General features: G+C 30.0%; 2 protein-coding genes across 3 annotated transcripts; both read right to left on the reverse strand.

Moving 5' to 3' along the window:
- Window positions 1-2,138: 2,138 nt before the first annotated feature.
- LOC121175156 (agamous-like MADS-box protein AGL29) lies at window positions 2,139-4,639 on the reverse strand. The gene has a single exon (XM_041017262.1). It carries the CDS (start codon window positions 3,284-3,286, stop codon window positions 2,432-2,434), a length of 855 nt encoding a protein of 284 aa, XP_040873196.1. The 5' UTR covers window positions 3,287-4,639; the 3' UTR covers window positions 2,139-2,431.
- A 1,522-nt stretch (window positions 4,640-6,161) lies between these two features.
- LOC100817221 (FCS-Like Zinc finger 17) lies at window positions 6,162-7,159 on the reverse strand. 2 transcript variants are annotated; one of them, XM_041017264.1, is made up of 2 exons: window positions 6,759-7,159; window positions 6,162-6,479 (listed from the first exon to the last, which is right to left on the reverse strand). In XM_041017264.1, exons 1-2 carry the CDS (start codon window positions 7,040-7,042, stop codon window positions 6,296-6,298), a joined length of 468 nt encoding a protein of 155 aa, XP_040873198.1. In that variant the 5' UTR covers window positions 7,043-7,159; the 3' UTR covers window positions 6,162-6,295. The 2 variants fall into 2 exon arrangements, with proteins under 2 accessions (XP_040873198.1, XP_040873197.1); XM_041017263.1 differs by having other exon boundaries at window positions 6,162-6,482; window positions 6,759-7,135.
- Between the last annotated feature and the right edge of the window lie 5,920 nt (window positions 7,160-13,079).

A 13,079-nucleotide genomic window follows, 5' to 3' on the forward strand; every position in this document is an offset into this window, starting at 1 on the left:
GCTGCGAAACTCACTGCCATCTATTCCTGCGTGCCATGCAACCTTGCATTGTGCACAAAAGAGTCTTTAACAATGTGGACATTCTGAAACAGTCACAACTTCTTCAGCATCACATACCAACATAGCTGAGCAATCCTTAAAAGGGCAATAAAATTTTTGTGATGCAAGAACCAAATTCTCACATGGGGCATTTTCCCATCGCTCAAACACTTCCTTAGTGATAACTAAACGACAGTGTTGAGGCTCTACAACTTGCTTGCATTTGGTGTGAGGGCATTTCACCATTGATATATTCTCCTGAATCTTTGCAGCCACATTTTTCCCAATACAATCAACACAAAAAGAGAGAACAGTTTGATTCCTGAACATTTTTCTTCATCAGATTTGGCATCCATGCAAATGCCACAGTAGACTCGGGAAGATTCACCGGTCTCTTTCTGTTTCCCCTTGAGGGTTCTCAAAGGGGTGTCACCGTCAACTTCAACATCCACTTGGATAACTTTAATTCGTTTTTAACTCTAGTTCTAGCATTTGACATTGTAGAGGAATAAAAGGCTTCTTGTAGTTGTAGCTATTGTTCATATTTCTCATCTGAGATTGGAAATACTTCTTCAGCATCGTAAAGGGCTGAAAAGTAGAAATCATCAACTAGGAGATTATCTTCAGGAATAGAGAACATAAATGCCCATGAAGTTCCCTCCATAGCCCCAAATAATTTTTTTCATAACTGTGTATGATATATTTATATATCCAGTAGAGGATCTGTGTATGGGAATGTAGAAAGGGAAATATAAATGAATTGCAACAATCGGGGATGCAAAAGACGAACTGCATGATTAAAATCACGAGTCTTAAATATTTCACCGTTTTGTTTTAAATGTAGTAGTACATGAATTACAACCAAAAGCCACGATGTAACTTGGAATTTACATTAGTTTGACTGCTAATAAATGACACAGGTTGCCAATAGTTCCTCGTCTGTTTCCAAAGGCTATGGTTCGTAAAATATTAGTACTATGCACTTGTTTGGAAAAAAAAAGTACTCTGCTAGTGTTTTTTTATACATCTATCAACTTATTGTGTAAATATACGTTTTGCATTGTCATATCTAATAAAAAAAATTATGATGTATGATTTATTGTTTTTAACCATAATTATCTTATATCTATCATTATTTATAATTAATTGATAGTATAAATTATAGAAATTAAACTCTATCTAGTTATAATACCACAATAAGGTTACACTTCCAACTTATTAGATTTTCAAAATAATTTTAGCAGTTTTTTCCCCTAGGAACATTTAATATATATTTTTAATTATTTAAAAAGTAATGATTGGATATTTTTAAAGTTTTTATGCAATATATCATGTGTTTCTTCAATTTTGTGAAGAAGTTGAAAGCCATTAATTTAATTTCCTACAACATGGAGGATATTGCGAAGTGATTACGTGACAAGGTGTTGGCCAAGTTGGATACTATTAAAATACATCCATATAGATTGTTAAGGACTTGGGTGTCTTGGAGAAATTATATAGTCTAGGATAACTATGGTTTCGACTAAAAGCTCTGTTTTGTTTTACATAAAAGTTGGCAAAATTTGTAAACTCGTACGTAGTGATCTTGAAGACTTGAACCATCTAATTATTTTTCCTTTACAAAAGTGATATTTTATGAATCTATAACAGCATTCTTAAGTATTATTGTCTGTACAAGCAATTCGTGGATAATCTCAGCAGTAAATTTTTCCGAATAATGAAGCTGGATATCTATTCTGAGAAGATGCAGTGAAGACAAACATAAGTTAAATCTTTATCAAGTTTCCGAATAATGAAGCAGGTGCTGGGAGGAATAGCTACATATGGGTATAGATTTTGATTATATATATGAGGGTAGTTACTTCTAAGATAGGTGGTTATAGTGTAACTAAGCTCTGACCTTGTTGATTTGATACTTCTGGTACCTTTTAGTTTATTCAATACTTTGATTGGCTGATTAAAAAAAACACGAGCGAAGAATCAGATGAATAAACTATAGTATGTAAAATATGGGTGCCATGGGATCGTAAAGGCCATGTTAATTGGCTTAAATTAGAGTGCCCTTTATGGCATCATATATGGCAAGTTAAATTATTGCAATAATTGCAAGCAAATTAAGAGACAAACTTGATCCATCCAAATTCGCATACTCCAAGCAGATTCGAGTGCATGAATACAAGAAGATTGTATGCTATCCTTTTCTAAATCTTTACAAAACAAAAGGAAAACATTATATATTTTTAATTAAACCATGTAATGGAAACATCAAACAATTAAGAAAAACAAATACCTAGCTATACTAATTGAAACTAGCTAACATCCCTCCATTATAACTAATTAAGCATCGATCCAATTAACACTCATCAATTCATATTACTTATTCAATAAAGTTTTAAGTAGTATACCCATAATTTTTCAGGCTTCCAAAAACATTTGAAGCAAACGTCGAAGCAGTACTAGCTATAGCAGCACTCCTCCAATAATCATCTTGAACTTGATTTCCACTTAAACGTTGAGCCCTCAAGAGCGACATGTTTTGAAACTGTGGTGGCATCATTGGTGGAACCATAGCAGCATGTGGCACTGGTGGAACCATAGTAGATGACATTGGTGGAACCATAGCAGCATGTGGCACTGGTGGAACCACAGTAGATGGCATTGGTGGAAGCATAGCAGCATGTGGCATTGATGGGACCGAATTCATCTGCTTCTCTTGCAGCGCCCCAACTAGGTTAAACTTCAAACGTTCCAAAGAAGTCTTGAACTGTTCAAGATCCTCCAAACCCATACCCTCGGTGGGGAGATTCCACCAAGGGGCCGCAAAGCAGAAACCATTATTATTTTGCGTCCCTTTGATTTCTTGCAGACGCTTTTTCTCTTCTTTCAACTGATTCTGAACAGCCTCGTATTCCAGCCTTTGCTGCTCAACGAACTCTTGCTGCTCCCTCTTGATTGCACGGTTGCGCCGCAGCGGAGGCCCTCCGGTGAGGTAGCGCCGAACGACGGCGTCGGGGTCGGGGTAGCCGCAGGAATAGAGCTTCCCGTTTTGGGAGGTGATGATCACAGCGGTCTCTACTTGGCAGAGAACAGAGAGCTCGGTGAGTTTGTTGAATAACCCTAGTTTGCGTTTGGAGAAAGTCACGTAACGCCGGTTTCTCTGCTCAACTTCTTTGATCTCAATCTTTCCCCTCTTTTTGTTTTGCATTGTTGCTGCATTGACAGTCTTTGCTCTAGATGAAGAATCCATTGATGAACGAAAGAATGACAGAATGTTTCAATGTTTCAGTACAATGACACACTTCAGAGATATTAGATTGTTAGAGTTATTAAAAAAGAAAAAATATATATTAAGGTTTCAATTTTTCTTGTTAATAAAAAACTAATAATTTAATAATAATTAATATTTGTCAATTAAAAAAAAACAACAACGAGACAATTGGATGGGTTGTCCTTTTATTACCAACAACTAGCGTTCTTCCTAATTTTTCTCCTTGTTTTTACATCAATCATATCTTTAGATTATATATTCTAATCCGTTATCATTATCTTTTTTAATGAAATTAATGACTGTATTACACAAATATATATAATATTTCGTAACAAGATATTATCCTAAGACCTAAACATTGCTAAATCATACTAGCCCAATCAATCTATAAACGTTCAATGAGATTCTTGATTAATAGTAGAATCTCATCACTAACCATATAAAATATCAGTGTTTGGACGTTAAATATATATTCTTTTCTTTTTTAAAAATTATTTTTGTTAAGGGAGTTAATTAGATACATGCAAATTGAAAACAAAAAAATTACATTATTATTCAATCATTTATAAATAATTTTTTACTATCGGTTGAAGAATATGTCCTTAGTGAAAAAAAAATGTTTGTAGTTTAAAATGGGGTTAACTTTTATAATGATTATTTTATAATTTATATGTAGGATGATTTAATTTATGTTTGATTTTTATGGTGAGAATTTATACGTACTTGATTAATAGTGTGCCATCATGTTGTGGACCTTGGCTTACATATTTTAAATAAGATTTTAGGTTTGAAATTTATAAATAAAAAAATATAATTGAAACAAAAGATTCCATTAATGTTTTGTTTGGTTGGAAGAACCAGAGGACATAAAGAAAGAAGTAGAGGAGAAATAGTATGAATCTCAAGTTGGTTTCACATATTTTATATTTTATTTTAATTCAAATATTTATCTTTTATTTTTATTCTCTCTATTTTCATCATTTCTACCAAACAAACAAAGCAAAAAGCTGTCAAGTTTCCTAAACAAGATTCATTAGTCAATAAGGTATATGTTATTATGGTAAAAAAATGATTAACAGTGTAAAATATTTATGTTGATAGTATATAGATAATTAAACTATTTCTTATTATAATTTAAAAATATAAATCTTAAACCACTTCTGTATTTTTCTAATAATAATAATAATATTTAAATAAATTTGATCTATCTTTAGCTTTCCAACATGTATGGAATAAAATAGAAGAACTCTCAAGTATTTAGCGACCTCATATTATCCTTACAAAAAGTAATTTGATACCACTATAATGAAAGAATTTTACTAATTAGTGTAATTAAGACATTAGTTAAAAAAATTAAAATAAAAAAAATATTTATTATAAAAATCATAAGATAATATAAAAATTACGTGTCTCAATATAATATTTTTTTTTTTAGTTTCTTAACAAATATCCTAACCGCACTAGTTATTTATCATAAAGAATTTATTCATACAAAATAGTTATAAAAGAAATATTATTCTAATAGAAATAAAGAATTGTTTTTAGTCAATTTGCTAACAAAAATAGAAATATTTAAAAAAAATGTTAGAACTATTTATTTAAGTTCAATTTCTACTTCTTATTTACACGAGTGATTATAATTTGTAATAAATACTCCCGTGGCAAGTTCATTCTTAATTGAGAAATATGGTAGACCTAACACTTTTAGTGCGAAAGGTATTATAAATGGTGTAGACTGTAGAGGTTTGATCCTCAATTTTTAAATCAATTTCCTCTAACTAGCTCGATTTAGTAATACAAGAAACAAACATTTGCACCATTTTTACATGACTTAATTGTTAGTCTAGTTGAATTTTTCGTCACCATCTCCACTCTATTATGGTCCCTTCATCTCCCTTCCTCTTTTTTATTTTTTTGATAGACTATATAAGTTAATATATGAAATAAACAATTAAAGCAAAACTCCTAGATCCCATTACCATCTCCCTTCCTCTTAATAAAACAAAATATCTAATTAAAATTCCTCTGTTTCCTTGTTTCCCCCTCCCATCACATCCCCTCCTCTCCTGTAAATCAGAAGAGCCTAAGTGATCTAGCATTTTTATTTCAAAATAAAAATATATAGGCGGGTTTAGTTTACTTTGAATGAAAAATCTAATTTAAAAAAAAAAAATCGATTGATTGAAAAATATCTTGATGCCCGTCGATATAAATGTTTAAAGCTGGGTCCACGTACTCCTCGATCGATCTCTTTATAAGACAATAAGGGTACATGTAATATTGAATTTGAAGGGCATACACATAATATTGGAAAACTTCCATATCACTTTTTTTTTAGAGGACTTCCACACCTTATCCTTATCTATTGTTTTGCATATATACGCTAGAGATCAATTACAGTTCTGTCTCCGCCATAAACATGGCTACGTGGTGCTAGACAAGCACCATAAATAGTCATAAATGTTTCTAAATTTTAAGAGTAAGTTTTTTTTTCAGAGATAAAAATTAAATTATAACAATATTTTTTAAGATGTATTTAACAAAACTAGGTTATAAACTATTAGCCAAAATCTTATTGAGGCTAAAAACGGAAAAACTAAGAATTTATTGTAAGTTTTTTTTAACCCTCCGATTTATTAAAGAAAAAAAATTCTAATTAATCTAAAAGTTGATTGAAAAGTAAATAAAATTTTTAAAAAAATTATTTAATTTTCATCGATAATTAAATAATATTCAAATGATTTAATCTTAACTTTAACTTATTAATCACTTATGTTAAATTCCATGATTTTATAAACATGTCACATGTTTCTTTTAAAAATTCTCAAAAATTAAAAATGGACGGTATAACATGTTTCATACACAATACCTGTATCTCCCATCTTAATTAGGCTCCATACTTTATGAAGCAATTCTGAACTAAATGAAGGGATTCACAAAAATTATTCCAGTAGTGGTTTTGATTATTATATATACAAGGGATTTGGTTTAGACTCTAGATTTAAGTCTCTGCATTCGTAGGTCCTCAAGTATAAGGCGAGTCTCACTACGTGCCTCACTAGAACATTGCCTATAAGCAGCTACCATTTGCTTGGTAGAGCTCTCTAATTCTCTCATCTCATCCAAAACTATTTGTCTGTTCCGGCACTCTACACTGCAGAAACCTTGATCTCTGCTGCAGAAGCATCAAATCCAAGTTCTATCAGGAATCAAATTGCATCAAGATTCAAACTTTTATGTGTAAATTAAAACCAAAACGTACAATCCAAGATGTTAATTTTAATGTTAAAATAAAGATAATCAAGAAAATCAGAAATGACCCCAGATGCCCGTTTTCTTTAATTAGACCATAAGTGATCCAAGATATGTTAAATTTTAGCATAAGATAATGATATTAATGTTTAATTAAGAAATGATGCGTAGGTAGAGAGTATTGGGAGTTTGGTTATACCTGTACATGTAAATATCTTTGTCTGGACTGAGTTGCTTATTGCATAGATTGCAAGTTTTAAGGAAGCAAAAGTCTTGAGGGATGGATTGTTGGTTTGCCTTTCTCACTGCAGATTTCAAGAGGACATTTGATGTGCTATTTGAGCTTGTAATTTGAGGGAGAAGTCTCAAACCAACATCCATGTTGGTACTCTCAAATGATCTCACATGCTTTCTTCTCTTGTTCACATGCTTCCCTTCTTGGGATTCCACCCTGAAGGGGCTAATGATGAACTTTGGAAGCATGGTGATGAGAGGGGAAACACAGAGAGAAATTGAAATTGAATAGAGTAGAAAAAAATTAGAATTAGGAATGGGATGAATTCTGTGAAAGGAAGAAATGGTAGATATTTAAAGGAAGCATGCCCCCACAAAAAAGGGCATCACATCATCACTCATGTTTTACTCTTTGTAATTGGTATGCACCTAATAGCACGTGTTAGATTACAAATATTGCAGCCTTTTACAGCATTTGCATCATGATTTTCCATGGGTCAAAAAAACAAGAGGGAGAAAAAAAAAATAACAGAGTAGGTGGTGAAATTATGACTTTGTGTGTCTACTTGTGATGTTTGTATTATTATTGCTTTATTTGGCCCACTCAGACACGGTGGAGTAACGCGGACAGAGATTTATTTTTATAATAGTATTCAAAATACACACATGAAAGTTGTGGTACCGAAGGAGACATGACATAAAGTATAATTAAGCAAAGATTCCACACGTGGCACTTGGTTCTCCGGACACTCACTCACCCTTTGGAATCGCAGCAAAGTTGCAGAGGTTTCTTATTCTTGAATTGAACCACTACGTTCCAATGGAAAAGTAACAAAGGCAATAGGCACTTATACCTTGTATTTTATGGATGAATATGAATAGATGTGGCATATAGATGGAATATTCAAAGCTTGTACCATTGATTTGCGTGGTTGAAATAAAAGAGTGAAGCATTGTTTTAATAGTCGTTTTTTACATCAATTTAATGTCTGAAAACAATTAAAGTGATTAATATTTTCATCTTATAAGTTACAAAGACGAAGATAATGATTTCTATCTTTTAAGAACTAATGCAATCAACTTCAAATCATTCAAAATTAAAGATGATGTTTCATTCTTAAATTAATTTAAACATTTACTTGTTAATTTGATAGCTTTTTTGCTAGAGTTTTTCCTTTCATAAAGTTCTCGCATCACGAGGTTTTTCAATTTTCATATTTTTTTATCTTTTAAAATACGTGGTTGCGAGCTTCATAGCAATTTAGTCGTTTTATAGTATAATTTAGTGTGTTAGTCTTTTTCAAAATATAGAGGAATTAGTCTTTATTACCATGTGGCTATTATGTGTCCACGTAAAAAAGAAATATGGCTATTATGTGTTATAGCATTTATAATGGAATTATTTAAGAAAAAAATATTATTTTAATGTAACACATGTAATTTTGAATTGTTTAAAATTGAAGAGTTTAACTTTATATTAAATATAGAAAAAACAAATAGAATATTTGTTGTTAATAAAAAAATTTCATTGAAGAGAAAAATAACCTAATTACTTAAAATTAACGTGACATAAATTGGGTTGCTTATATAAGCATAATTGGAAATGCTATAAATTGTTAATTAGTCACATTAGGAAACAAGGCATAACAATGTTTGGAAGAGAAACCAATTTCACTGATGTTTACAAATACGATGACTAAGTTTATTAATTTTAAAATGCAAAGGCAAATATTGAGTTTAGAAAGAAAAAAAAACATAGTTTACGATATAATTTATTAATTAATGAAATTAGTACTTACATATATTTGATGAATTAAAACATATCATTTTTAATCAATTCCTTTATGTTTAACATTTTTTAAGTTATGAGAATCAAAGATAAATATCATGTTTACTGTAACTTATCACTTTGTAGAGCATATTTATATATGGATTGACACTATCTAATATCTGTGAAGTGTTACTTACTTATAAAGTTATAGTAATGTGTTGTATATTGAATTTGTGATGCTTCCCTTAGAGGTATTGTGACACCCTCTATCCTGATATACATATTTATATAATAAAATACATGAAAATAGGGAATTACATAAAATGATATTTTATTTTCTAAGTATAAAAGAGTTCATGTGAGTAAAAAGTTCACACTCACTTAACTGTTACTAAATAAAACTTATCAGAAACATTTTCGACTCAAAACAAGGTCATTCAAATTTACAAAAGAACTCAAGTTAAGTAGCAAAATAAAATAAAGTAAAATAACATGTTCGGAATATCATGCAATTAAAATAAAAACTCATGTCCCAATGTAACATCCTATTAGAGCATTGTGTCCTGATATCTTTTAGAACAAGGTTTCTTAAAGCAATTCACCTTGTCATCTGCTCCTACGAACACAAGGTTCGAGATCATCACATGATCCAAACCCAACCAACACACAGGGAGCGAGTTATCACATTCCTAAACAGCTAGAGACAAACAAAAGCACATATATACATATAATATAAGTATAACAAACTCAATTTAACACAATTCACATCATTTTACCACTCATTGCATAACGTCATTGTCCCCAAGGATTTAATCACAAATCACATTCCACACTTTCACATTAATAACGTCTTTAGAACAACACATCTCTAGTACAACATAACATCTCACATTCACACAATTCATTACCCACCATCAAGTAACAAGTCATAGTGATCATTACATAGGTGTTATGCAACAGATATACTAAGACTTAATCTTATATGCAATGTGGTATCATGTCAATAAAAAACGACGTCAGGGCGCCTCGGAGTACATAACAAGACACACCGTACAATGAGTATGTTAGGTCACTCTCATTAAGTGAAATCATAAGGTGACCAATCAAAACCACTTTGTTTTGTGAGAATGCTCCAACTATATGAGATCAACATAGGCTTAAAGCAGCATTCAAACCGAGTGTATTTACCCCCAAGGCCTAGATTCCGAAGAATCCGTTAGAATTTCACCTTCCTGATTAAGGTCCAACCCTCAAAACAAGTTTTACATGCAAACACTGCTCATGAATTATAAAATACCCACGACCTCACATTTATTTTCAAAACACATTTAACACAATGCACTACAATTTAACACCACAAGTTCTTAACTTAGAATCTCACACTTTCCTTTTAACACCTCACGCATTGCGTTACAATTTAATACCTCAGGTTCCTAACTTGTAACCCTAGACTTTCCTTTTAACACGCCGCGCATAAATACTTTTCTCAAGGTAAACACCAGTCGAGTTATTGTATAATTTACAACTCAAAACACAAGTAATATCACATCAAGTATTAACCACACACATATTCACAATCATATCTCATGTCCATAATTTAACACCTTCCAACATCACAATTCACTATCACATATTCATGTGCATCTTACAAATTAACACATTCTCAACTTGTTACTTATACTTAATCTCAATCACAATTCATAATATACAAATAATATTACATATATAAACACACACAGTATATAAATAACTCAACACACAAATATTCTAATCATGAATTTACAAAGTGAAATATAATCAAACAAAATTGCACCAAAGATTCACTAAAACTTTCGAAGAACCTTATAGTTAAATAGACTTTGACCAATTTTAAAGAATAATAATAAAAAATAATATATAAACTCATACTAAATATTTAAAATAAAAAATAATCGAGAATGTCATTTTGTTAGCCTATTCTAATTATAAATTGTAATATTAATTCCAAACTATATATAAAAAAACTCTAAAAACACGTAAAGGGAAAAAATACAAAATCAATATCTGAGTCCCTCTTAGGGTAAATCTTTTTTTACTTAATTTTATCAATTCACACTAATTAGAAAAAAAACTCAATTTTTTTAGGGCTTATACTTAATACAAGAACACATCAATTTCACAGCAATTTTGTATTGGGATATCAATTGACCCGTCAAACATATATGATTCACAGTTATAGTTGTAAAGATAGAATCAAAATTTCAAAAACACCCAAAAACTTATCTCGACTGATCATTTAAGGATTCCTACACATGTTCTCACAACTCTCAAACTGTGAATAATTCATCCCTTACCTCTAAGCGGACACACTTGCATAGTCCGTCAGCAATAACGGTGTTTTTCCTTTGGTTTTTCTGCTAAGGTTTCCAAGCATTAGAGAGAAGGAGAAGAGATTGGAGCCTTAATTTCACTATCTCCTTGCGAGGGGGTGTTTCTCTTTGTACATATATTATTTCACAAATCCCAACAGTGAAAATGTGTGAGAGTACGTTCTGGACATGATGTTCGAATTTCAAGACGATCCAATGAATAACAAATCTGAAATGATAATTTTATTGGGATAAGTTTGAATATACGTGGAAAAAATAGAAGGTTTTAAAAAAGGAAGAAGACAAAACGAATTTGTGAAAAACAGAGATGGAAATACATCTTAATGTAAAAACAAACCTTATATATTTTTATTTATAATAGTTAGGATACTCTGAGTTTATTATTTACTCTATTTTTTTGTTATTTTATTGTTTTATAAAAAATTAACTATATTTTCTGCTTATCAAATGAATAAATATAATATCTTTTTATTTTCTAAAAACACATATTTATTTAATTTATCTTAAAAAAAATTATTTTAATTAATAAAACTATTTCTTCTTATTTATTTAATTACAAAAATCACATTATTTTTCTAAAATTTTATTTATATTTAAATAAAATATTTTTTAATTTATTTTACGAAAAAACGGAATGCTATAGGTATTGTATTTCATAAAATATATTAATGGCTTTATAATGCAATATTTTATTTTTTATAAACTTTTTTTGTATTATCGGTCAAGAAAAGGTTTTGTATTATATTTTATGGAGGATATATGTGGAGTAACGCCGCTATCACAACCTAGTTTGCATTTGTATCCGCCACACTCACTATTGAGCTCAAAAAATATTGTTCTTTTCAATATCATTCAACGCGTCATCAAAGTTACCAAGAAAAACTATTAAAATTGGTCCAAACAATCAACTATGAGTATAGTAAGTGTATGCCAATTGTGTCGACTAGAACAATAAGTATATCGATCTCCTTAATTAATCTACGGTCTAGAAAAATCCATCAAATACAATAAGGTCTTTGATGATTAATTTAGGCTTATTGAAATTCATTAATGAGATATCCTTTATTTTTCTTTATTTTTTCACACCATTTTTTTGTTTAATTAAGAGCTACTAGCATCATAAACGATATTAATTCATTAACATGAAGTCATAATAACCAAATTTTATAAGAAATTTCTCAACGAAGTATTCTTGAGATATTTACGTATTATCCCCTTTCCCTAGTAATTCTAACTCTTAAAATTATACTTGCTTGTAACAAGCGAAACAATACAAAAATAATGATTAATTATCACATTAATTAAATTAATACAAATTGACATGCAAACACATAAAAAAAAGCATGTTTAGTTTAACTTGGTGACTTTTCCAAGTAGTTGAACCGTAAAAGCAATAAATTAGTGTTCACGTTCGATGTGACTTTGAACGAAAAATAGACATGCTGGTAGTCATCCCAATTATTAACAGTCCTCTTCAAACTTCTTTATTCAATCATTCTAACTAATGACGATAGAAACCCCAAGAACATACATTTAATTAAGAAAATGTATACGTAATGTCAAATTTATTTCTCTTCAATATATAGCTATGAATTCATGTGCATATATATATATATATATGTATATATAATCATGAAATTTATGTAAAAAAAATATAATCATGAAATATTCCAAAACCACAGTAGCATCCACAAAATGCAATTCAATCTTTATTTACTGCATAGGTTTTCATGAGGGTTCGTCGTTCAATCTTTATATCTTAGTTATTTTATTTTTTTAATAAGTGTTATTAAAAAACTTATTAGCTGATTCAAAAAGGCATGTTGAGATTAACTTTCTTTCTTTTTGGTACAAAAAAATTCTTTTATTATCATACTGATCGAGACTACAATTTAAATAAAAGGAAATTATATGGATCAAATTTTTAATTAAGGCTCGGTTATGTGTGATTTTGCATTGGAGAATTTTAATAATTTTCTTTAAAATACTAATTAAATAATTCAAAATAAAAAAATTTGAATAAAAATACTAATTATATGTTTGGTTACTTAGACAAATTTTACATCACGGAAGTAACAATTAGCTATTGTAATATTTAATAAATCATTTTTTTTATCAGTATGTTTGAAATACCACAAGGTGCATG

The sequence above is a fragment of the Glycine max genome, chromosome 7 (assembly GCF_000004515.6).
Source record: "Glycine max cultivar Williams 82 chromosome 7, Glycine_max_v4.0, whole genome shotgun sequence".
Taxonomy (NCBI): Eukaryota; Viridiplantae; Streptophyta; class Magnoliopsida; order Fabales; family Fabaceae; genus Glycine; species Glycine max.

What these genes read in the sequence shown, in the direction of transcription:
- LOC121175156 (XM_041017262.1), bottom strand. Translation starts at nt 3,286, where the DNA reads ATGGATTCTTCATCTAGAGCAAAGACTGTCAATGCAGCAACAATGCAA.
- LOC100817221 (XM_041017263.1), bottom strand. Translation starts at nt 7,042, where the DNA reads ATGCTTCCAAAGTTCATCATTAGCCCCTTCAGGGTGGAATCCCAAGAA. An exon ending in AAAGATATTTACATGTACAG is followed by an intron (nt 6,483 to 6,758) that starts GTATAACCAAAC and finishes ATGCTTCTGCAG; the next exon opens with CAGAGATCAAGGTTTCTGCA.